Here is a 26,923-nt window from a genome sequence, read left to right on the forward strand (position 1 = left end):
ATATCATTACACAGGAAGTATGGTGATGAATAGAATAGAATAGAATAGAATAGAATAGAATAGAATAGAATAGAATAGAATAGACCAGACCAGACCTTCGAGGTCATCATGTCCAACCTATCATCCAACACTATCTAATGTATGTTCCTACCTAAATTCCAGGTAGCATTGTGTCACTTGCTCTCCAAACTTGAAACATGAGATAAACTGTCATTTCCCAGCCTCTAGCAGTAGCTTCATCGCTCCTGGGTGTGACTGTCCCTCACACTCAACTTGTGTAAAGTGAGTTGAGATGGAAAACATTATTGGAACAATATAGAAACATCGCTGGTGAAATCAGCGATGGGCCTTCTGTTTGCAGGATCACCACTGAATCAATAAGACAAAGTAAAAGCTACAATAGAACTTCCATCAAAGTTGGGGTTTAAGTCCCCAGCTGGACAAATTATTCCCTGATTTTATACTATTCTATTCAGCAAAGCCAGACACAGATGGGGCCCTGTGTGAGACGATAATACCATACATTGCTTACTTTGATTGGCCTCTGGTTCCGAGTCTTCTTGTTGTTAGCTGTGGAAACTGTTGCCTTATTATCTGCAAGCAAATAAAACTGATGTAAGAAAAAAATTGAAAAGCACATTTGCTAACACTTCTTTTAATACAGACTGCTAAGGAAGAAAAGCACAAAAACTGTACTGAAATGTCAGCAAAATTCATGGCAGGAGAAATGAGAAATAAAGCTTTTTAGTTTGTCCATTGCTGAAAGAAGGGAAGAGGCTTTAATAGTCACTGTAATTCCATCAATTACCAGTGATTTAAGTAAAAACTTTCATATGGTACTGAAGTAGAACACATTTCCTTAAAAACCTGAGATCAGTTCTGCCTCTAAACTGAGGATGATCATACTTGCAACTGACCCACTACTAATTTCTGATAGTTTACAAGATGAATGAACTTTGTTTTGATGCAAATAGAGGGAATTCTCAAGAGTTTTGGAGGCCACAGTTCTTCACAAACCTGCCACTAACCACTCATTTTTCTAAAATGGAAAGATTTTGGTATTTGCCAGGGGCACAACTTTTATCAGGGAAGGCTCACTGTTGCATTTGTAAAGATAGCTCATAATCAATTTATTGTCTATAGATAACACGTGCACCTCAGAAACATCACAGCATCACCAAGAATCTGGGCTTTAGTCTGTCAGTGGAGATGAAAGGAACATTGCTACTGTAAAACAAAACTTCTGTAGTGCCAGAAGCTTTTAAGAAAATGGGTTAATGAACGTAATGAATTGTGCCTTCAGCAATCAGAGCTTCTGTCAACCAGGCTGGATCTGATGAAAAAGTTCTGCTGTTGCTGAAAAGGCAACGCTCAGCACCTCACCGGACTGAACCTGATGCTCAGTGAGGTCTGTAGGAGAAGGAAAATTATTCTGGCAGAACAGTCACACAGGAAAAACTGCAATAAGCCTTGAAGATTCGCTTGCAAAAGGATGTTCTTTCTTTTTAAATTTATAATCTATTTTAATTATGTTTGCATTATATAAATCACTAAATGTTTCCTCTTTAGGCCTCACACAAACTAATATTAAAGAATAGCAGGCATACAAGATGCAATATAACTGCTCAAGCAGAAGAACACATTCATTAAAATTGATTAAATAATACACATTTTTTTCCTCCACTATCCATTCTGCCATCATGATAAATATTTTATCCTGATCAATGACTGAAAGCTCCAGAACAGATATTTGGATCAAAAAGTGCTACATAAATAAAGACATTACAATGTCATACATTTGACCATTTCTTCAGTAATATTTTTCTTTCCTTCTTTTGTTCCTTTTTGCAAATGTACAACCATCTTCCCTTTGTATCATGTAAAAATTGGCCTGTATTGGTTTCCAAGAGCTTTTGCACGACGTGGCTGATGTCAAAGACACAGCATAGTCTCAGAGTCGCTGGGTTGTTCAGCTTTAATTTCTGGAGCAAAACTTCAGCAAACAGTAAAACACTTTTGTGGAGCTGTGAAAGTTCAGCCTAGCTGTTTGATAAATGAGCAGACAGGCAAGCAGCCCTTCTTTCTTTTTTTGTATGGATTCAATGAAGCCTGCCTAAAGAACACCACATGCTGTTCCAGCTACTGATCTAACATTCCGCAACATCTCAGCCTTCCAAATTCCCTTTAATTACACATTAATCCCACCCCTCTCTCTTTCATTTTCTGCAGACAGGGTTGGGGGCTCCACAAGGCTGTGGGAAAAAAAAAAAAAAAAGCAGTGTTGAAGAACTACTTTCTGAGGATGGCTTTTTTGGGCTAGGGGATTTTTAACTTCTTTTTTTTTTGTTGGCAGTTGTCATTCAGAAAGTACCATTCCTCTCCAAAAGGTGATTTTACAGCAGCAGACTTAAAAGTATTAGAGAGATTTTTTTTTTCCCCCCCTTTGGAACAACTTGAACCCATATTACTTTCAAGTCTTTCTAGTCCTGATGAAGTGTTACAATGCACACTGTAAATGCTACTTTATGAACCATATGCTGTGGGAGTTCCTGGGATTTAAATAAATCAACCAATTTCTGCATACCAGGGCAGAAGTGATCAGGAAAAGAGAAGAATAGTGGAGTTCATCAGATGATCCCTTTCTCTTCTCTTTGTTTGCTTCTTTTTTAAATCCTCCATATTTTAAACAAGGAGCTACACCTTTCAGAATAGAGCTGAGAAGTGTACATCACCTAAAATAATGTTTACTAACAATTTGTTTTAAAAACCTATAAAATTCTAGCAAACCTTTGAAAAATAAAAGTCAGGGGTTTATTTTTTTATCTAAGGCTGCATATATAACATATGTATAACACAGCATACTCATGCTTGGGTGCTCATATATCTGAGCATGGGTGCTTGTGTTTGGGAATAAAACAAGCCAAGTACTAACTGAACTGCCTGTTCATATAAATATTTGTATTTAGCTACATGTATGCAAATTCCCGTGAAATTATATTGCCAAAGGCAGTGAGATTTCCCTGAAAAGAAAGAGGAAGCCAGATCTGGCAGGGTAAAGTAGAGTTCACCCTGTGCTGAAATCAATGGAAAAAGCAGAGGGTCCAAAATGTTGATTTTCAAATCATGCTTTCAGCCTAAAAAAGTCACCCTGTAAAATACATCACCATTGTATTTCATGTTTATCAGCTTTTGAAGACATGCAGAGAAAACTAGTTATTTTTATACCTAGATAGGAAAGGGGGGGTCCTAATTGTCTGGCATGGAAGTTCAGGTTCAGATCTACAAACCAAGTTGGACCATTTTCTTTTCATCACTACAGTGGGGTTGCACAAGCAAACAAATCAAAACCAGGCCACGCAGTTTGAGCTGCTTTCTGAATGGAGCCCAATCTCCTTTCTCACAGCAATGCTGGCTTCTCAACAGAAGCAGTGCTAGAAATATCTCACAGGTGCTACCTAAGGGAATTCTGGAGTAAACAGGCACTTTGCCATTGGCCTTCAAAGGAACTGAAATCTCAACTCGTGCTTCTCCAAAGTGACCACAAATCCAGCTGCCATATGAGATCTGCTGAGCAAAAGGGTGTGTTTTGCACTTTCCAAGTAGAATTCCACCTAATTTAGGTAACAGTTTTGACTGTTTGGCATTATTTTCCACTACTTGTTTCTTTTTTTTCCCCATTCTGGAACAGATGTAGACCAGGAGTTTCACATGTAAGTAACTTCTGTCCCTACAGTATTAGTCTCAGCAACCAATGCTTCCCCATCTTCTTCCTCAGTTACTAAACTCTAGTTGTGTTCTCTCTCACTTTCCTCTGTGCCCTGCTCAAGATCTGATCTTGCTTTTTGCCTGTCGAAGATCTTGTGTGCTTTTCCTGACTAAAAAAAAACCAACCACATTTTAAATTAGGAATTGTCTTATTTTGCAACTCCACAGGTCTTTTCATGATTGCCTATTGTATACATAAGAGTCAAACATCATAAACATTAAATTACAGAAGAACTTATATATGGTTTATACCTCTTTAGGGGCCTAGTATATTCAGGTCAGCACTTCTTTAATTCCTTTGCAGACAATCTTGATACATGGCTTTAAGAATGCCTGTGCAGGTAGAATATAAAGGGATCTTTTTCTTTCTGACAGGCAGTAGTAACCCTTCAACTCCAAATGTATGGAGCAGCCAAAGTGAATGCAAGAAAGAAATGTCTTTTATCATTCTCTCACATTGGCATTACGAAACTAATAGTGCAATATTCACCATATATTGCACAGATCTTGGAGCTAAGAGAATTTTTGTCCCCTTTCTGCATTTTACATCTAGTAGACATGTCTAAATAAACATGAATTAACTATCTAGTTTCTTGTATTCTTGGTTCTTCTTAAAATAATGCAATAAAAATTAAGTAAGTTACTTGAGCAGCCATACAGAAGATAGAAAACTTTATAAGCAACGACTAGGAAAATAACTGCACTTCCTTTGCAAAAACCTGTGTTACAGTCAGCCCAACCTACTAATTTTACACCTGGCTACTTGCAGGAGCTGTTGTTACCCACAAATGGTTGTAAAGGTGCATTCCTTTGTTCTGATTACTGCCAGCTGTCAGTTCTGCCACTGCACCACTCCTCACATCCACTCACTGACATTCCAACAGGAGCAGTCAGCTCCAGCTTTAAAATGTAGTCAATTCTGTCTTCATCCCTAGATTGTGACTCATCACTACTCATTGCATTCAATATCAAACTGTGAACTTTGTTTAACAATTATTCCTTCTAAGTTCTTCTGTGATACAATATGCTGAAACAAACCGGGGGGGGGGGGGGGGGGGGGGGGGGAAGGGAACCACTAACAAATAAAAACCACCAAGCATCTCACAAAACTTCTTATACAAACAAATAAGGGTGGAAGAAACCAGAGATGTCTGGAAACTTCTGGAGTCACTTTTTCCTCCTTCTATGTGTCAAAATGCTAGATTTTGCTAGAGGGGTAATAGGCAGAGGATGACTTTTAAAAGTCTTTTCCATGAATAATTTCAATTTCTACTTTTCAAAAGCCATGTTCATTTTGTTACTGCATCTGATCTAGAGGGATCTTATTCTCATAACTCTCATTCCATTCTATTTGAAATAATTCTAGGCATGCTTCCTGAACTTCCCAGAATAATGAAATAAAATCAAATTAAGTTGCAATCCAGCATTTTTACTCTGCCAGAATGAGAAATGGACTTCAGGCTTCAGGGTCTGTAGTTCTGGAAGGGTCTAGAGAGACTCAAACCAGCAGAATAAATTATATTTTCTCTGATGGCAATCCTTCACAACAGGGCCCAGCTCCATCTCAGCCCAAGTCTCAAGTCCCATATCTAGAAGACATTGTTTTCTTTTATGAATTCAAGTGTAGAAGATGTTTGATTACCAGATGCCACTGCAATGTTTCAAACTTCTTACCATGGCAGTAGGAAAAAAGCCCACAGTAATACCAAATACATAACTACACTCCCACCCAACTATGCTAACAGTTGTTAACTGGTACCTTTTGGCTCAGAGATGGCTTGAGGCTGGCTTAACATCACATTAGCTTGAGGAAAAGGTCAAGAAAGCTTTACTCCAAAAAATATCCACTGACAGGGAAGAGCATCATCAAATTAGTTCATTACAAAACATGATTTCTTGACACCAGACCTCATCTGCTTAGATTCAACAGGTTTCCCATTTCTTTCCACTCACTTTCATCATTTTGTGGAACAGGACATGGTCAAACTGCAGGGTAAGATCTTGTTTCTAGCACTGATACAGCTCAACCGATACTGCAAAGCAAGTCAGAAAAGCCTGCTGGCACTTTAACGCCTGTGCCCAGTTCTGCCTGCTATTGAGATTAGACTCTGTGAGGAATTCCAACCAAGCTGAACATTTTAGTGATGTTTGTGAGACTTCTCAAATTCATCCATGTACAACAGCATTCTCCTTCAGCAGTTCCTCTGGCCAGATGGAATTCAGCCTAAGGCACAATCAAACAGATTACTGCATCCCAACAAAGCTGCAAACATGGAACACTGACTCAATGCTTAGCTGAGCTGCAGCCACTTTCAGTGCTGACTTGCTGAAGCCAAGGCAGATCTAAAACCCTGAACAACTCCCCCTGCTCTGTACTGGTGCCAGCATGCTTACTGCCATCACCCAGCATATCTGTGGGAAAAGGCTGGGTGCCAGGATCCCTGCACTCTGGCAGACCCTGTGCTGTAAGAACAGTCCCTGGGACATGTTGACATGGCATGAGGTAAAGCAGCCCAGAGGCCACTCCATGCTGAACACCTAAATAGAAGCTAGAAAGCTTGAAGAGGCAAAGCCAGGAAAAATCCCTTTGCTAGAGGGCAAAGGTTTGGGAAAAGAAAAGTCACTCCAAAGAAACTCAAGTGTCCTTGCTGGTTTTCTTGCTCCCCAAGCTCAAGGAGAAAAAGATGGCAATTAGCAGTCTGAAATAATGCAAGGGATAAGTGAAGAAGAGCCAAGGGGGCAAAGACCTTTCAGACTGTAGGACCCCTGCTCACCACAGCAGCATAGCCATTTACTTCTGTGGTACTTGTGTTCTTATGGCCTTCTCAGAGGAGCTTGGCCTGGAAGATTCTGAATCAGGAAGGAAAGTCATGTTGGTGTCCTCTCAGCCAGGACCCCTAGCTGTTAAAGAAGGCTGAAGAAACAACAGGAACTTCTCAGCACCAAGAGGTTAATACAGTCCTTCAACATACTAACAGAAATCACATTTCAGCTTGAGGTTGATTTTTCCCCAGTTCTATTTTTCTTATTTTGGCTAGAATTGTTCATAATAAAACAAGTGTGCTTTTAGTCTGTCAGAAGAGAACACTAAGGGTGTGTTTGGCATTGTTATGGCAGTTACTATTGAGGCTACTTAAAAGCAAATTGAGAGTAAAGGGTGGGGGAGGAATATATATATCTTCAGAAGTATCTCCTATGCACAGCAGGCAATTTCCAGACGTGTGCATTTCAATAGAGACAAATCAGAACACAGTCACATCACTGTGTCATTAACAGGGAGATTTCAATAAGCCTACTTGTCCATCCTGTTTAAACATTAAATATATATAGTATGATAGCAGGAAACTGTAAATCCTGTTTATGCTTAACCATGCTTGGAGGAGTGGTTCTGCTGGCAGAACTTCTGGGTATAGAGACAGTACTGGCTGGTACAGCTTGTACTTCCTGGAGCAAAGCAAATTATTGGGAGGGGAAAGAAGGCACTTTTCTGCTACTATAATCATGCCTTAGGCCATTTTTTGGAAATGCACTGGAGATATTGGTCAAAAAAAATTGTAAAAGTTCTCTTCCCTAACCAATATTGCAAATCCATTGTGGACTTAAACCTTCTTTATTTTGTGAAATAAATGTGCTGGAATCTAACTTTCAATTACAGCAAAGCCAGTGAGGGAGCAACAAAGAGGGCCTAAAATTTGTCTGAGCATCCATCCATTGTTAAACCTCTTTGTGCTGCCAGACTGACGTAAAGGGACCTCAGGCTGGGGCAGAACCATTCTGCAAAGTGTCAGCATCTTTCGGGTTGCTTTTCAAATATTAATTTATTATTGCTTGTCAAAAGGCACGTTGGGAAAGCACCAAAATTAACAAAAAATAAAAAGAGGAAAGAGACAGGCAAGAGAAGAGAGGAAAGCAGAAAGTGTTTAACCTCCAGGGGGCATATGGGAGTTTTGGGAATGCCTGAGGTCCAGTCCATCTCCTTTAATAGGAAGCACTGTACGGATACATCTGGGGAGACCATATGATGTTAATGTTGAGGACAAGACAAGGAGGAAAGCTCAGGCTTTTCTTTAGCACCCCATGACTATGAGTATGAGTGTTAGTGGATTAGGAGAGAAAGAGAGACATGTGAATAGACAAACATAAAGTACTCTGAAAAATAATGTAGAAAGAAGGTGCAGCAGATGTGCGATAAAAACAAAAGCAGCAAGTCTCTGATGCTGTGACGGGGACCTGGAAATAATTGAACATACTGCAAGGAAACAGGGAGACATTATATAAGATTTAGGTAAAGCTGTGGATTTAGGAAACATAAGAGATGATAGGAAACAAGATCCATTAGTTCAGCTGTTCATTAACAACTTGTCTGTTCTCCCTGCCATGCTCTCCTGTGGGTATATTTGGCTTACACCAGGCTTAAGGAGTACATGTGGGCTGAAGCATTATCTACAAAACCTTCATCCAAAGAGATCACTTTCAGGCAAGTTTTATGTGTTTCCAGTGATATCTTGAAAAGTGAGATCAACACTGTTCTGTTACTTATGATTTAACTGAGTATGTACCTCTACATTAGGACATTCCTTATTACAGATTGTTTGAACGTGCTGAAGAACTCTGTGTCTCTGTCTAAAAGCTACCAGTCTGCTAAAGAGCAAGCCTAAGTGTTTTACTTTGCCCACAGAGATAAAGTCCAAAGATGAATCATAAATTCAGTGTGGTCTATTGAAAGGTGAACTGTCTACAACTTCACTGAACAACTAATTTGTTTCTCTGAAGACAATCACAGCTGCAGGACTTTTGATGATTCCCAAGGAGGACAAAGCTGTCTGGGGGTCTCTTTCAGCAGCTGAACATGGAACCCCTCAAATAGCACCCATTTCACTGCACTGCCTCCCAGGCATTTATGCAATACGCATTGCAAATAGGGTGTTTAAGTTGCATGACTACAGCTCTGCTGGCTAAAACTTCACCTATGTACCTTGCCCCTAAGGAGAAGCTGACTGCAAACTATTCATTGAATGAAGAGGGTGTCTGCCTTGCATATCTTCATGACTATGCAGTACTTTTTCTTAGCAAAAATAGGTGGGAAGAATCACTGGGGTCTGCTCCAGGTTCTGGAGATGCAGAAGCCTGATTCACTTCAGTATTTGTGCCAGGGTTGCCTGAGCTTTCCGGACACACCTGTGCAGAAACTTCAGTTTCCAGATCCACATGAAGTGCTAGTTTGAGACAGTACTAGGATGATTTTCCATGGTTTCCTCTCCACAAAACGGGAACAAGTTTCATGGATCACTGCTTCAGAACTTTATTGCAACCAAGTGGAAAACAATTGGATAACACCACATGAAAAAAAACAAACAGTGGAATACCATGTTTTGATGGGAAAACACTGTATCTGTCCTGCTAGGTGAAGGTAGTCCTACCAATGAACAAGTGTGTCTACAAGAGGCAAGGGAGAAGGAAGATGGAGTAATATTCACTGTAACAAGATTGCCACATGCTGAAAATTGGTGAAGTCCCTATGTTCTGATTCAATATTTTCAGAAAAGTATTTTGTAGCAAAAACAGCAGCAGCATGTAAATGTTACCCATGTTCCACCTGTTAAATGTTGCCTCTGCACTTACCACTTGGTAGCTATTATATGTACAGTAAAAGATTTCATTCACACTTCTGCAGTGCATTTAAACAGAAACCTGAGCTAGTCAGGTCTTTAAGACACAACACACACAGTAATGTGACAGCGTGGGGCATTTTTCTTGCCTTGCTAAACTGCTTACATGAAGATGCCCTATAGCAAACTACACTACATTAAATACATGATTCTCCTTCACCTACTCTTTACATAGGCACTTACCTTAGGAACATCTTCCATAGAAGAAATGTTGCAAACAGTAGAAGAGAATAGCTTGCAGGACAATCAGCATCGAATTCGTGCTTGCAATCATTTCAGAAACACTTGCAAACTCTACAATTAGTTTTGTCCACAGCCTACAGGTTTTAAAGGCCTGTGACATGTTCTTTAGCAAAATTTCCATTCTAAGTAAAAATGCAAAATCTACAAAATTATCATGCTGTTTTTCACTGTGTGGAAAACATCACCATCACAGAACCATGGATAGTGTAACATCTGCTAGTGGTGTATAGCAAAGGAGCTTCATTGCTCACATCTGGACAACGTGCAGCTCCTTCTGAGCTAAGAGTACACCTCCACTGCGAGTCTGGGGTTAACCACAGTACCTCTTACTAGAGCTGGACTGGAATGTGGAATTAGAAGGAAACATTGCAAAGGTAATGTGGTAGACTGTATCTGCAACACTGTCAGATGCTTTCTGGACTTTCGCATCTGGAGGCACTGTACTTCAATATGTGCCAGTGTGGTCTGATATCATTTAAGGATCTCTGTATCATGCTTTCAAGAATGTTATAGACAGGCTCAGGAGGGAAAAGTTAAAAAAACAAACCAAATTAATTCAAAGGCTGCTAAAGTATGTATTTGTTATAGCAGTGCAGGTCACAATGCAGATGTGTTTATACTAGCTTGTATTTGACATCCAAGCTGCCAAGACTGCATAGCATGCCACTCTCAGCGAGGCTGGGGACCGAAGTCATAAAAACAATTCATGTATTCTGGAGCTTAGTCATGATCAGAAATTATTCCAATCATGAAAAAAAAATAATCAAATAGATAAGAGATTAATTTATATACCTCTGTCTTTAACAGTAAATGATGATTTAATTATTTTCAATAATCCAAGTTCACCTGAAGCAGGCATCACCCTGCAGTTTAGACTCACCTTCCCAAAGCTGGCAGCATTAACAGGTTGTGTGTCATTTTTCTCACAGAAGTCCAAGTAATGCATGTAGAGAGCGCTTCGAGGAATGCAAACACCTTCTGCAATCTCATAGTTCTCCTCCAGCCTTAAAAAGAAAATATCAAACAGAGAGAACTGCAAGTATGTTGGATGTCCTGTATGGTAAACAGTATGTAAAGATGCATCTTCAAAGCCAAACCTTCTGGCTTCTGCTAGTCTACTAAATTATCTCTGTTTTGTTCCTAAATGCTCTTTCCAATTCACTTCCATAACATTTAATTGCATGATTTGGTTCATATTTGCTATCAGAAACATAGCCTGTGAGTTCTCAGGCAAGTAGAGACCAGCAGACGGCTATTTGATTTTGGTCATGCTCCAAATTGTTATTTTTAGGAAAAAAAAAACAACAACAACCAACCATCAAACCAACAACCCAACTAGTAATCTGTTATACCTTAAAAGCATCCTGCAGTAAACAAATGTTTGTACAACTACAAAACAGTAAATATTCACTGAGAGGAAGCATTATCTTGTTCTTTTCAGGACAAGGTCACCTTTGATTCATGACACTCTTTTCAGTCTGGTCCAGCTGTGCAATTCCTTACCTTGAAGAAGCAGATGTGGCTAGGGAAAGTTATTTGCAAATACTCAAGAGTGTGCACAAAATTGTATCTGGATAATATTTTCTAGTTATTGTTTATGGACAAAGTGGAAAAAAAAAAAAAGAGTGCATGATATGAATGCAATGCTGAATCAAATAGTGAAATAGCATTCTCCTCTGCCTTGCAGAAACTATTATTGCTCCTTTACACCTGCAAACATAAGTTTTAAATAATGCATCAAATATATGAATAGGTAAATGCTTCACCTTTAAACTGAAACTGGACTCATTATAAAACTATAAATTAGAAGCAAGATTTCTTTGAAATGATCTTTTTATGATTGCTAATGGAAGAAAGTTCAATATACATTTAACATACACACCTAACTTTAAAACATAATTAATCTTGTCACTTGTATGCATATATAGTTCCACGTGTGCTGGTCTGCCTCCCTGGCTAGGAGAAAGTAGTAGGTGCAACTTCATCATAAATGTATTAGAAAATTAATGCACATTCTCAAAGGCTCTAATTCTACAGTAAATAAGTCCCCATCATTTGACAGCTGTAGAGCACCTTCCAGATACCTAGTTGCTCTCCTTGGCTGCCTGTTTCAGGACCTGCCTACCTTCCAGTTCTAGTTACCGTGATCATTTGTGACTGCAAACTATTTTAATAAGATATCCGGCTAGATGAATGGAATCGGTTTGTATGGGCAAAATCTATTCTTCCCTGGTTTCTACAGAAATATCATCATGGCATCTTTCCTCAAATTCGTGGCGCTTTAACAAAACCTCCTTTCACAACCTGGAGAGTTCGTTTGTATACTCTAGCTGCTAATTGGAATGTCAGCTTCCGTGACCAATACAGGGCAGAAAGAAAAGCGGTTAATTATTTCTGTTCATATCTGATGAATTTTTCTCTTTTTCTCCTCTCTTTCACAGAGAGTCATTAGTCTGACACTGAACAATGCTCCATTATACCTGAACTATTTTTTTTTTAATGATCAAAACCCCATCTTGCTCCATTTCTTTTATTTTCCTGCCTTTTATTTAACAACTTTATCATATTTTGAATTCACCTTCATTCTACAGTATTGTAGAAAGATAATGAACTCAATCTTCTACCTAACAAATCATTATCAGGAATAATATATATATATATAAAACATCTTTAATGTCCTAATAAAGCCATGTGAACCTGGTAGTTCACAATGAGACCTTTTGTACCACCGCAATACAACGATAAACCCCCTAATCTTTCCACAGGAATTAGAGTTTTATCTGTCCCTATTACTGTTTCCCTCTTTATACACTTACATACTTCTAGATTAAATGAGATTATCCTACAGCAGAGCCATGTCTGTAGTAGTCATAGTTGTTACAGACTTGTTTTTTTACATATGGAGGCAACAGAACAACTGTGGTGCTAGCCATCCTCTTTTTTGATGTCTTCTTACAAATGTTGCAGAGAATAGAATAGTTTTGGGTTTTTTTACTTTAGCTTCAAAATGCTGTTATTATTTGAAACTCCTACACTGTAAGCCACCATTGCATGGAACAGGGTGTCTGTGGTTTGAATAATTCTGTGTTTGGAGAAGCAGACACACACATACATCTCTCAAAATGAGGTAAAGTAAATTTTCATGCTTACTATTTAGTCAACCAGTTCACCAATTAAATAATCATGATATTTTAAAAGCCAAGTGTTTAGCAATCCACAGCTTTACAGCTAATAACAAACACAAGAACACAGGACAAGCACAGGATATCAGGTATTGGTATACTCATGCTTTAACAGTTAAATTCAAGCTCCTGTAGCTTCCCAGTTAAGATGTTTTTGGCAGTAATGCTGCATTTACCAGGCCTTTCACTTCATTTTCTGTCACCAATGAAATGAAACAAAAACATCATTCCTGTTTCCAGGAAAAGGATATTTAGCCAGGCTGACAGTCATCCAGACATGCCTCTTGGCACCTTCAGCTACTTCTTCCCTCTTTGCATTTGTACCATTCAATATACTTTGCCTTTGAAGAGGTGTGAGCCTTTAGGATAAATCCCTGTGGGACTGATGCTGTTCACTCTTTTCATCAAGATGTCAGACAAGTAATAACTAATACAGGCAATGGCAATATGAACCATGTGACAAAATTTATGCATTTCCCTTAAGTCTAGCTTCACTATTGCTACTACTTTCCCCCTTTTATTTTTTCTTTGCTACTGACATTTCCTCTGTTTCTGGTCTCCAACACTCCCTTGCCTTCATTAGCTGTAAATGCATCTAACAGTAAATATGTGACCAGCATGGCAGACAGCAGACACTGCAGACAATTGTGGTACTTCCATTTGACAAAGTCAGGTACTTTAGCCTGAAATCTGGTCAATAATTTATCTTTCCATTTCCACCACTTGAATCTGGACTAGAGGTTCCTGTAAGAGGGTAGGATGCATGCTTACCCAAGGTATAACAACAATTTAGTCATTTGTCTTTCTTGTCTGTGCAAAAACTTGGTTTGAGGCCTGATTAGGTTGAAATTGTCAAATATAAGGCTAAACCTACACGAAGAGCTCAGCGCTGACCATAAAAGCTTACTGACCCATGGGCTGCTATGTGCCACCACAGTACAAATAACCTGATGCTAATGAGCCTGGTTTTCCAGTTTACTACTTTAGCTTGTTTTGCTTACAGCTGAATGCAGCTTGCAATTTTATTTAGTGTATCAAACCCAGTAGCAGTTTCCCAGGAAATACCTGTTCAAAGCTGCACTATATATGCTGAAAAGAATATGGAAACCACTACAGAACTGTTCTGTGGTGGGAAACTTTCACCTACAGATTTTTTTATAAATGAGACAATCATATCATTTAGTTTGACACCAGCTAGAGAAATTAAACTTTATCATTTCATTGCTTTCTGTTCCCTGTTGTTGCTTTGGTTTTGGTTGGTTGGTTTTTTGTCAGTTTTCCTAAAACCAAATGAAACGTAGGAAATTGCAAATTGTCTGAAAGCCTCCAAAGGGAGAATGCCTGTACTACCTAAAAGAGTAAGAAAAATAAAACAGCTGACATGTAGTAAGCCAATACACTAACAAGAGTGAAGGGAAGATGATGCAAGCAGCCTTTTTCCAGAATCAAAATTCTAGGTTTCTATTGCAAGCACTGCTGAATGAGCTTTAGGCTGCACACTGCATTCCAGCAGGGCTCCATATCCCAGGAGTTTAGGGATTTACTAACCTTCATGACCAAGGAAGCTCCAAAGTATTTGGCAAAAGATTGTTTACAGTATTTGCATGTTCTCTGTTGGGAACAGTATCATTGGCATGTTCTAATTAACTCTGACTTCTTGGCTACTACATTATTTGCTCCTGTGGAAAAGACTCTTAACTGACTCTACTGCAACATAAACGCTGTTCTGATTTTGGAACTGGTAAGATCTGCTTTTTATTTTAGCTAGACAGTTTGTTACTATCCTGTTTCAGCTGTGTTGAAGTTGCATGAGGAAAATAATAGAAAATAATAAAATACCTCTACGACATTTCACTATGTTAATATTTTTCTCTTTGTCTGCAGGTCACTCCCTTTCTGTATTCACTTTTCTTGAACTTGGAAGAACAGCACTTTTGTGGTAGAAATAGGTACAAAGAAACAGTCGTTCAGAACTAAATGCCTTCATTTACATTGGCACATCCCTGTATCTGCACTGGAAGTATCAGCATGCTTCTGCAAGGCAGAATACTGAATACTTACAGCAACTTACTCTAAATCAGCCCACAGGTCCTGGGATTTTTTAGATCTAAATTTTAACTGTTCGGCTTTAGAAAGCAAATACAGATAAAACAATCCTAATTTCTTTATGTGCATTTTACAGAATCACAGAATTTCACAGGAAATGAAAAGGTAAAATTCCCTGAATAAGTTACTCTTTGTTCAGTTAGACCTCCCAAGAAACTGACAGAGGCAGAAAACCAATTTTGCTAGTGTTTTGGTGAAAAGCCCACATATTTTTTTGCCAATAATCTTCTATTTTCATCCAGAAAACTATGAGAAGTACTTACAGGTGAAGTAAAGGCTCCTCTTTAAGACTTAAGCTAAAATGTATGTGTTTTCAGATAAGCATGCTTTGAGGCTTCTCTGTAACAGAGCGCCGTTCTCACAGATACAACTCCTGAAAGCTGCTTGGTCAATTACAATATTAAGGAAGCTAAACCAGCATTAAAGACCTAAGTTAAGGGAAAAGTAAAAAACAGCCAAACTTCTGAGACAATCAGAAGTGTAAGTAACCTTACAGAACATGCAGCCTAAAATACTGCTATAAATCATTTTTTCCTAGCACAGCAGATGCACAAACTTTCCCCTCCCTGTCCTCTTTTCATCTCTTCCTAATTACCCTTTCTTTTTTACCCCTCACTAAATTTTCAAGGAGGCTTTTTTTGGGAAATTAATCAAACCTCAGAGTTGCTCTCTTCTTTTATTGTCCTCTCTATTAAATTACAGAGATCTCATTTCAGCAGCAGAGTCAGTAAAAGTGGGCTTCATCGTACGTTGAAGCAAGTAGGACTGAGGAAAAAAAATTTCTCAGTATCAGTTTCCTTTTTGTAACAAACAATCACAACAAACCAAAAATCACCATCTGGAAGGGTGGCACACAAGGTAAGTAGGTCTAAATTATATCAGAGTCTTCCTACATTCAGATCCTGTAAGAGTAAGAAATTCATTAATGTACATCCATCAATGCTGTACAGGATACTGATAAGCAGATTAAACATATACACTACACATATCTTTAGAGCTGTGTAAGATGACCAAGGCCTCTATTCACTTGAACTGGGAAAAGTATAAGAAAAAACACCAACAGGTTTTCTTGATTTTTTTTTTAAAGGCATCTTACCATTGCAATGTAGCTGGAGTTGAATGTGGTTTTGATGCTCTATTATTTTCTTTTTCCTCATCTGTTATGAAGCAAACAAACAAAAAGTCATTTCAGTAGGAATTGCTGAAGCATTTATGAACTGGGAAGGGAAGGGGAGGAAAAAAAAAGGAAATTAAACATTCTTAAGTGCCAAAACTTTCTCAAAATATTGGCTAACTTGTGGAAATGTAAACAATCATGTTCCCTAAACTAGCATCAGTAGGTGCTGAATAAGGCACCTTGTAAACATCATAGAATAGAACAGAATAGAACAAGACCAGGTTGGAAGAGACCTTCAAGATCATCATGTCCAACCTATCATCCACCACCACCCAACCAACTAAACCATGCAACCAAGCACCCTGTCAAGTCTCCTCCTGAACACCTCCAGTGATGGTGACTCCACCACCTCCTCAGGCAGCCCATTCCAATGGGCAATCACTCTCTCTGTGTAAAACTTCCTCCTAACCTCCAGCCTAAACCTCCCCTGGTGCAGCCTGAGACTGTGTCCTCTTGTTCTGGTACTAGTTGCCTGGGAGAAGAGACCAACCTCTGCCTGTCTACAACCCCCCTTCAGGTAGTTGTAGAGAGCAATAAGGTCACCCCTGAGTCTCCTCTTCTCCAGGCTAAGCAACCCCAGCTCCCTCAGCCTCTCCTCATAGGGCTTGTGTTCCAAGCCCCTCACCAACTTTGTTGCCCTTCTCTGGACATGCTCCAGCAAGTCAACATCCTTCCTAAACTGAGGAGCCCAGAACTGGACACAGTACTCGAGGTACAGCCTAACCAGTGCAGTGTACAGGGGCAGAATGACCTCCCTGTTCCTGCTGGACACACTTTTCCTGATGCAGGCCAGGATGCCATTGGCCCTGAGAGTCAGAGCAGGGCAGTGCATAGGAATGATGGCATTGGAAAGGATAAATTTATATGAAAAAGTAACTCTTAGACCTCTAGCAGCATGGTAGAACATAAAAAACAACACCAAAACATTTTCATCTGCTTTAATGGAACAGTTGCCTTCACTAAGTTTTGCATTAGATGAGGCATTTAATCTATTTGGGGTTCATCCACTGCTGTGATCCTAACATAGGATGCATACTAGATATTTGCCAATTTATGAATATTAATTCTGAACAAGCAAAACTCAAATTTAAAACATTCCATAATTTACTTTATTGCTTTTCAAATGGTTTGTTTTTTTTTACTGATAGCATTCCTCATTAACTGTTTCCAAACACTCTGATTTACTAACTTTCCAAACATTTGAACAAAAGGCTAATAAAGAAAAAGATACTTAAAATAAAACTCTTTAAATGCTGTATTCTTCCTAGTTCAGATTAGTCCTTTTAAAACAATTCAAATGTATAGAATAATTCCTATTCAACTGTGATTAAGTATATAGAACATTCCCAGGTGAAAGCTGAAGTACAATCATCACCTCCAGACCAGTATCCTTTGGCAAACACTGTTGTATCAAACATGATTTGATATTTTAACAACTTTGTCCCTGATGGAAGTACTAAGTGTAAAAGGCTTTGAAACCCCCCAAAAATTACATAAAGCACTGTGCCTAAACACCACGCTGCAAGTTGCATTTGTTGATACAATTAACTTTTAGAAGTGGGCCTTTAGGGTGCTGAATCTTAAGGGAGCCAGGCTATCTTCTCTGAACATCAAACCCCACTGGGAGGTCTTTTGTGCGGTCCCAAGAACTGAGGAACATAAACAAAACCCCACTTGGGAAAACGCTGTCTTCAGCCCTCACGCCACAAATTTCTTCCATTACATAGATGGCAAGTTGTGTTAACTGAACATCCTGTAGCCTGCAAGGCTGGTCCTCTGAATGTCAAGAAAATTCAGATTTACAGTTACCCACAGACACCGCACAGCCCCTCTTCTGCATCTGCATAACAATGGGCCTCTAATTATTGGACCGCACACTCCTTCCCTGCCTTTCAGGGCCTCGCTTTTATTCAGCACATAGGACCAACATACACATTTCAAATCACTTTTAAATTGTGTTTTTCATTTGTTTTTCCTAAACAAATGGTCAGCATCCAACAAACCTTCAGCGCACAGGGCCTGAATGCTGAGTGGCCATGGCTGCTGCAAGCTGCTGACACTTCACAGCAGCCCTCGGCCAGGCAAGTGGCAGGACAAACGACTTCTCCATAGTGGGAGGCAGAACTGTGCAGCATGGAATTAAAAGCCTGGGTGGATAAAATAGCCAGGGTCATCCCTTCTCACAATATCAAATGTTTTTTTCCTTCTTGCCCTTAACTAACAGTGATTGATTTCCACAAAACTGGTGACACAGATACCATAAAAATAGCTTGCCCAGCTTTGGTCTTCCCTGGGGAGAGGCTTGGGAAAGAGATGGCATCCATGTCTGCCCTGCTCTGTGGAGGGAAGAGCCTTCTGAGTTGAGACTCAGTTTTCCAGGTGACAGGGAATGCAGGAGCCTGGCTTGGAGATGCAAGAGCACCTGCTAGGAGGGCAAGTAGGCTCTGATGTGGAAGACCTCATAGTTGCCATAGAGGGGTAACAGACAAGTGGCCTGACCAGATTCCAGTCCAGTCCTGCATCTTGCTCTGTCTTCCTGGTCACTCTAGTCAGGGAAAACATAGACAGCAGGGCTGGGAAGGACATGGAGGAGTTATGGAAGCTCCTGAGACTTGAAGCACAGCAGATGCTGCAGCTTCCTTTACCCACAGGCAGGCTGGCACTTGCCTGCCAAACCCAGTGGGTACCCAGCAGGCGGTGGCCTCCCAACAGTTCCTGAATGTAAAAGTGGAAGGGAGGTAGTTCTGAATGGTTCATCTCAGCAAAGCGTTGCAGGGGGTAGAGCACTGCCTGGTTGTGCAACATACATCTTTCCCTGCTTAGCATCAAAGCCTACTTATCCAGTGGTTTAAATTCAGTATGCAATTGGTTTCTACCTCACTGGAAATTGCTAGGGGGACTCAGATTGGAGAAGCTGAAAGCCACTGATCTAAACAACCCTTCATAAGGTGCAGAAATCCTAAACCTCTGTGTGCAAAAATCCAGAGGTATTTTCAGGGTACCTGATTAGCTGGGAAAGCCGGTACTCATCCTCAAGTGAAAACCTGGGACAACCACAAGTTGCAAGCTCAGATAGTTGCAAGTAAAACTCTCAGCATGGACATGGCCTTCAAAGAGATTCAATCCTGGGATTATCAATGTACTAGAAAAAAAACCCACTATTTCTGTACTCTCAGCAATATCAAAGGACCTCCCTTGTCCCAAACTCCATGGAAGTTTCTTTGCTGTCAGCTCCACTTTTTCCATCCCCCCCCCCCCCCTTTAAAAATTCTGTTTCAAAGCCACCAGAACAGAATTTTATTTGCAACTTGTTTGTGGCTTTCCCTGAACTCTCAGTACTATCCTCAAATAATTCCACTGTGTAGTTTTAAGTCCTGCTCAAGGGATTTCTTGCTTCTTAGAGCAAGACCTGGAGATAATAGCAGTTACGCAAAGCACCTCTATAAGCATGCTGCCTTGAACACAGTAAGCAGAACAACTCCAACTGAAGACACTGCATTAGTACATCTCTTTTTTCCCTCAAATGTTGATGTTAGTCTGTTTGCCACAACTGGATTGGAGTTAAAGCTCCACTTTCCACTGTGGAGACAATAGAGAAGTCCTGTACTTTTCCAGCTGCCTACGTGTGTCTCAAAACCACTAAGGATCTAACAGTATTAGGAGCTTTATATGGATAAAATCCTTCCCTTAGTTCAGTAAAGTTACACTTTTCAGACAAATAGCCTCTTTTTCTGTTACCCCTGCAGTCTAGGTTCTGACTGTTCTCAAAAGTGATTTGCCCTAGCTAAAATTAAGTGGCAACCTTGCCTCTTACTTACATGTAGCTATAAATAAGACTCAGGCTCATTAGCATGTGTTCCAGGCTTTAAAAACAGTGAGATTTTTAAAAACCCTCTGAGAAACATGGGAAGATCATTCTAATTTAACAGGTATGATTTCAAAACAATTTTCCTAAGGAGAAATTCAATGAAATCAGGTAGCTTTTTTTAAACACACACACCCCACACACACCCAATGGAAGAATAAGAGGTTTAGTTTAAGGAACAAAAAACCCCAAACTATTCAATAAACCTTCCACTTCATGCAGCTTGAACACTGCTTTAGAAGTGCAAAAAGTAGTCTGAATCTTTTATCTCATATGAACTGTCTACACATTCACATTACTAAATATGCAACAAGATTGGGAAAAGCAAACTTTCCACTTCATCATGTAACAGATTCCTTCCCCAGGAAACTGAAGTTGAAACTTTCATAATCCTTAAATTGGGTTCTTCTAATTGTGTTCTTCTAGACCCCTCTTTCGATGCAGTGAATCTGGCTCACTGCACACTACACAGAAAATGCTGTAGATTTGTTTGGGAGTTTGTTTTTATTATTAGGTAGGAGGTTGTACCATTCCCTTTTGATTCTTTTTACTGAAATGTAGAGTAGGGAAGTGGTGAAAGCAAAAATGTTTTTAAAACCCTGGAAATTGAAATTTACTTTTATAAATTTTGCATTAGAATGCAAAAGCTGTGGTTTAGGAGATGTCATAAAAGGTTCTGAGAGGGTAAGAATTGCCTCAAGAAGCAGTGAGACCATGGGAATCCACAGCTACAAGTCACTGAATCCCCTCAAAATGCAATGCATGCTCAAGAAGGTATCTGGATGAGAACAGGAGATTGCACAGGACCTCTTGCCCTGAAGTATGATTCTGTAGCATACCTCAAGCTGTAGAAAAGGAGACCAGCAACATTATTAGTCTTGTCCTAAAACCCTAGTAACTGTATCCAGAAAAAAAACAACCAGTCAGAAGAGCAAGCATGATAGTGAGTAAGAATGTTACCAGTTCACAGTGCAAATTGTCATAGTATTGCTGGATGCACGGCCAAAAAACCCAACCCAAACAACAAAACCAACACCACCACAACCACATTTTCAATGGTAGACTCCAACCAAAAGCTACCTAATGTATTTAGAGACAAAGAAATAACTAGTCTGGAGAAGGATGGACACCACCTTCTTTTGGCTGCAGATGACAACTGGAAGACCATTGACAAGAGCAATTCGACCACAATTCTGAAGAATTCACACAGGGTTATGCAGGCTTTCTCAGAAGGTTTTTGTCTCCTGCTGTTGGCAAATGCACAACAGAGGCTGGACAAAGAGTGACACAATGGTTTGGAAGTTTTTCGGCTGGTGCGTGGGCACCGTCAGAGAAACATTAGAAAAACGAAGCTCTGGAAAGGAGTATGTAGCACAATGATTTCCAAGGTGAAACTTCTAGTTTGTTCTGGATGTCACAGAGTATTGGTGTTCTTAGTGCTCAGCAAGTGGCTTCTTTTCGTTTCCTACCTCCTCACCCTCCAAACCAAATAGGACTTTTCAGGTAGATTAATTTTCTTGTCTGCAGTGCAGAATTACATTGAAGATCTGTCTATTAAGAAGGAAACTAGATGAAATCAACTCTCACGCTCAACTGGGTTTCCATTGTGTCTTCTGCACACAAATACATGTGTTTTAGGAGTTCTGAATTTGCTGCCTTTCAGCACTTGTCCCTTAATTCCTGTGCCAGAAATCAAAATGAGCAGCCATCCTATCTTCTCAATGCCATTGTCTGAAATGCCTGCTCTTTCTAACCCATGAAGATCCTCTTCTTACTGTCCCTAGGTATGGGGAAGTTTTCTCATGCTCACATTTAAACTGAAAGCACATAAACTACTGCTAGTTTTGCTACAATATAATTAGGAGAACAGATCTAGAACAGAACACAGAAGAAAACTTATAATTATGACATTACAATGTAGGGGGGGGGGGGGTAAATGTAGGCTAGTGGTGCTATGTAATTACCTCGACAAGACTGTTTCAAGCTGTGAGTCAAAGGAAAAGCTCACTGAAGTCAGAATTCTGAATTCGAACCCTCTTAAGAGTCTGAAGTCACATCTCATTCATTACAGATTCTTTCCATCACTCTCTCAGTAGCATCAGAGTGAAATGAATTTCATGTCTCATAGGTTGTCATCAAATGCAAATCAATGGACACAGGTTTTTGTTTGTTTCACTACAACTTTACTTTTAAAGAGAAACTGATTTTCCATTCCTTCACTTCTAAAAACAAACGACCAAAAACTTGACCAAGTTTCATTGTCTATCTTTAAGGATTCTTGTTTGCTCTTCTTAGCTTGGGAGTAGTGAATAAATACAATGTTTCTAATACTTCCTTTGTCTTTCAGAAGAGACCTTGCCTCAAAAGAGAACCCTGGATGAATAAGAGTAGGGTCTCAATACAGCAAATTTCATGATCCACTAAAGCACTGCTGCAGGACATTTCCTTTTACTGCGGTATCAAAATAAAACAGTTTACTTAAAATAGGGGGGGGGGGGGGGGGGGGGGGGGAAGTAAATGGGACATTCAGTAACTAAGAAGTTAGGTAAAATACTTTTTTTTCCCCCTAAACTTATTTGCTTGAATATTATAAAAATGTCAGTCTCTATGAATTAAAGAATTCTGTCTGCATTAATATCTTGTCACGTGAACTAACATGTGAGGTCCAGGCAGGAAAACTAAAGTGAAGAGTATTCTGCTTTATGCAAATTAAGTATAATGGAAATTGTATAGACAGGGAAAATTAAATGGTAAGAGAAAATGTGTCTTGTAATTTTAAAAATTAAAAACCCAGGTTATTTTGAGGTATTTTGGGGTACTTTTAATTACTTTTGTTGTTAAAAATCATGACCTACTATTACTATAACTAGAAGAGATGAGAAAAAATAACTGGTTTAAATTCTACTAGATTTATGATTGCTTCCTCTCTAAGACTAAGAAGGAAGCAATGCCATGATTCAGTGTGTGATTTTTTTTTAGTTCTTAAAAATTTTACATGTATGATTTGATGCAGCAATATTGAAAAAAACAGCACAATTTCCCCCTGCATTTCAACCACATGGTGTTGACCAGTGAAAAGCAAACCAGATGGTTTTACACAGCTAATACTAACAGCACATTTGAGAGGTCATCCAAGCTTTACTCAGCAACAGTCAAATTCTTCTGGTTATTTTAAATAGTAGATGGTATTACTTCCTTTTAAATGATGTGAAGGAAAGGAAAAGAAGAAAGAAAGGAAAAGAAGAAAGAAAGGAAAAGAAGAAAGAAAGGAAAAGAAGAAAGAAAGGAAAAGAAGAAAGAAAGGAAAAGAAGAAAGAAAGGAAAAGAAGAAAGAAAGGAAAAGAAGAAAGAAAGGAAAAGAAGAAAGAAAGGAAAAGAAGAAAGAAAGGAAAAGAAGAAAGAAAGGAAAAGAAGAAAGAAAGGAAAAGAAGAAAGAAAGGAAAAGAAGAAAGAAAGGAAAAGAAGAAAGAAAGGAAAAGAAGAAAGAAAGGAAAAGAAGAAAGAAAGGAAAAGAAGAAAGAAAGGAAAAGAAGAAAGAAAGGAAAAGAAGAAAGAAAGGAAAAGAAGAAAGAAAGGAAAAGAAGAAAGAAAGGAAAAGAAGAAAGAAAGGAAAAGAAGAAAGAAAGGAAAAGAAGAAAGAAAGGAAAAGAAGAAAGAAAGGAAAAGAAGAAAGAAAGGAAAAGAAGAAAGAAAGGAAAAGAAGAAAGAAAGGAAAAGAAGAAAGAAAGGAAAAGAAGAAAGAAAGGAAAAGAAGAAAGAAAGGAAAAGAAGAAAGAAAGGAAAAGAAGAAAGAAAGGAAAAGAAGAAAGAAAGGAAAAGAAGAAAGAAAGGAAAAGAAGAAAGAAAGGAAAAGAAGAAAGAAAGGAAAAGAAGAAAGAAAGGAAAAGAAGAAAGAAAGGAAAAGAAGAAAGAAAGGAAAAGAAGAAAGAAAGGAAAAGAAGAAAGAAAGGAAAAGAAGAAAGAAAGGAAAAGAAGAAAGAAAGGAAAAGAAGAAAGAAAGGAAAAGAAGAAAGAAAGGAAAAGAAGGAGAAAAAACCAAACCAAAACACAACTAAACTATCGCATGTGTGAAGTGACTTGAATCTTCAAACTACACAGTGACTAAAATGTTTCCAAGACGTAGCAACTTACATATCAGGAAAACTAGCACTCAGACATTCATTTTAAATGCATAACAAGTTACTTACTTTCATCGTTAGAAACATTCCCCAGTGAGGTGTGGCTGGAATAACGTTTGTTTTCACTTTCATTGAGACATCGTTCAATCCAACTCTCTGCAAAAGAACAAAGATGCTCTTTTGGTTTGTTTGTCTCTCTCTTCATACAAAAGTTAAAATGTGGTATATGAAGCTAAACAAAGTGCCAGTTTTCTGCAAACAGTGTCCTGTAGCATTTGTGTCACAACAGGCTCAGCCTGCCATTACTTAGCAAGAAAATCCTTTCTTGTTTTCAAAGGTGGCTGTTGCTTTTTAGTTTCATTTTTGGTGTGGTTTAAACAACAGAGGCTGCTTTCTCAACAGAGGATATGCTTTCACCTCCTCATCACACAACACATTAAAAAGCAAGAGAGAAAAAAAAAATCAACTAACTGAAACATAAATTGCATTCATTTCTAAATCTTAGTGTGGCAAAGACTTACATACTCTTTCCCCCTGGCTTTGACAGAACTCTTAATGTGTGTGTAAAGTCGATCATTCGTGTGAATTTTTGCTACAGTGGGGCTCAAACTGCGCTTTCTGAAGTCCAGTCCCGCTACCCCCTTTGCACCAGTGGAGTTTTCAGCCCTACCAAGATCTCTTCCATGCAGGTATGGTTAGTGAGTCAGCAGCCACCAAACTGCTCAGAGCTCTGCCACTCCACAGTGCGTGCTCAGCCACTCCTGCCCTTTCTCATTTCCAATTTATTCCCACCAGTCAGATGAGGTACAACGTTACACCGATTTGATTCTGCTGCTCTGTCTGGAAGCTGTAACATGCACCCCCTGATGACTTTAGAGAATGTACCAGGCTCAGCAGAATTTACTGTTACAGGACTTCAGGGCAAAAGTTGCACCTTCCCGTGTGTTTCCTTGAACGAAGTATAAAATACGAGTCCTCGAATTTGCCTGAAGCCCCTGGCCATGGCTACAATAAACCTACCTCCCCACATAAGATTATTTTTCAAGAATGTGCATGTGGACAGAAGGGAACTTATGCTCACAGAGCTTCCTATGGACAAAGCAAGAAAACAAAGGGATATGTGGGAAGGCTGCAAGGTAACCCCACAAGTTATGACAGGAAACAAACCCACCAAGTTAAGAGATGCACAAAAAGTAAGGGGAAACAGACCTCACTGTCAGCAAACTGCCAGAGCCAGAAACACCTTCAAAGACATGGAAATGGCTGCAGATTCCTTTCCGTAAGCTACTCCCCAGACACATCAGGCTACCAGCACAGTGCAGGCAGCTGTCTGCCAGCCAGAGAAAGCCCATCACAGCAGCAGGCTTGAAGGGAAAGCAGAAGCCCAGCATCTTGGGAAAGCTGCCCATCTGGTTTAGAGAAGGCAAAAGTTGGTAAAACTTATTTCAGCACTAGATGCCAAAAAATAACTATACGAATAGTCACGGCCAAACAGGTCCTGCAGAAAAATGCCTTTTAAACCCAGGCAGTTGCACAAACTTGTGTATATTGCTCTGTGCACACATTGTCCACTGCCATGCAAACAAAAGGGCAACAGCATACACATAGGACTACAGAGTGGTTTTGCTGAGACCCCTTCAGAACTGATTTCCAGGCTCTGCCACAAGTTTCCAAGTACTGTTGCTTTGTGTGCTTCTGGTTTTCAGGCAGTGTACAGATTGATGCTGTATTCACAGCAGGGAGATGCTGTAATGCTATCTTCACTGGTGCAAGCACATCCCTGTGTTTATCTTCCTCATCCACCATCAATGTGCCCCATGTCTACAAAGCCTCGTGACCATGCTGCCTGCTCCTTTGGGGTAGTTCTCTGAAAATCATCAAAAAGAACTCTTGTTGTCAATAGATTTGTCAGGATATTTCTCCAAGTTCAACATGGCCTTGTAAAAAAATAAAATCACTCAAAGGTTGGTGACACTGCAATGTGAAACTTGCCAGTGAGACCTGTGCTGTCTAATCAACTCTTCCTCAGTTACAAACCCCCAAGCCTGCAGCAACTCACTTCAAGGCTTTCCCTCCTCACGCTGCTCAGCTGTGTCGGGTTGGGGGGTACCACCTCCTTGTCTAAAGGCCAACACGACGATATGGCTGCTTCATGCCAGCTTACTTGTACCGACCTAAAACTGAGCTAATAGCATCCCTCTGCTCCTGTTTTAGTACTGCGAGCTGGCGGACAGCAGCTTGGATCCTCACAGATCACTGTGAGGTGAAGAGAAACTTGCTGCTGAGGATAACATCAGAGAGAGGTGCGAGAAGCTTTGAGAAAGATTATCCTACCTCCTCCTCCTCTTTTCAGCACACAGCCATGGCTGTATATAATTCCCTTGGCTCTGAGCCCAGCTGCAGGGAGTAAAAAAGCAAAGCCGGCTGCCATTAGAGCCAAGGAGAGACCGATGCCCAGCTCTGCCCTTTCTTTTCCTCCCAGCACCAAGAGCTGGGAAGCTGGGAAGCATCCTCTTCCCTCGGCAGCAGGGAACTGGCAGCAGCCATCTTTAGTCACGTTCCCTGCTGAAAGTAGTAGGTTAAGAAACTTTTTAAGCATCACTAAATAACAATTTTCGCCATCCTTGGTCATGCAGTCTCTGATAACTGTGCATGTAACACTCCTTTTTCGTTGGCAAAGCAAGTTATAAACCCCGTGTAAACACTGCAAGATATAAACTCTCTGGAGTAGGTGCAGTCACTGTTTAATTATGTGCTGCAGCTCCTTTGGTTCTGAATCACCCCAGTTCAGCTCACTG

General features: G+C 39.7%; 1 protein-coding gene across 1 annotated transcript in view; it reads right to left on the bottom strand.

Moving 5' to 3' along the window:
- Positions 1-26,923, bottom strand: part of RFX4 (regulatory factor X4) — an 87,675-nt gene that overhangs the window by 43,773 nt on the left and 16,979 nt on the right. Inside the window, exons 2-5 of the mRNA XM_009908366.2 lie at positions 24,195-24,281; positions 16,062-16,122; positions 10,558-10,681; positions 533-594 (exon numbers count right to left, since the gene is read on the bottom strand). Of these exons, the coding sequence (XP_009906668.2) occupies positions 533-594; positions 10,558-10,681; positions 16,062-16,122; positions 24,195-24,281 (334 nt within the window). The remainder of the gene's footprint in view (positions 1-532; positions 595-10,557; positions 10,682-16,061; positions 16,123-24,194; positions 24,282-26,923) is intronic.

This window comes from Dryobates pubescens, chromosome 15 (genome assembly GCF_014839835.1).
Source record: "Dryobates pubescens isolate bDryPub1 chromosome 15, bDryPub1.pri, whole genome shotgun sequence".
In the NCBI taxonomy this organism is placed as follows: Eukaryota; Metazoa; Chordata; class Aves; order Piciformes; family Picidae; genus Dryobates; species Dryobates pubescens.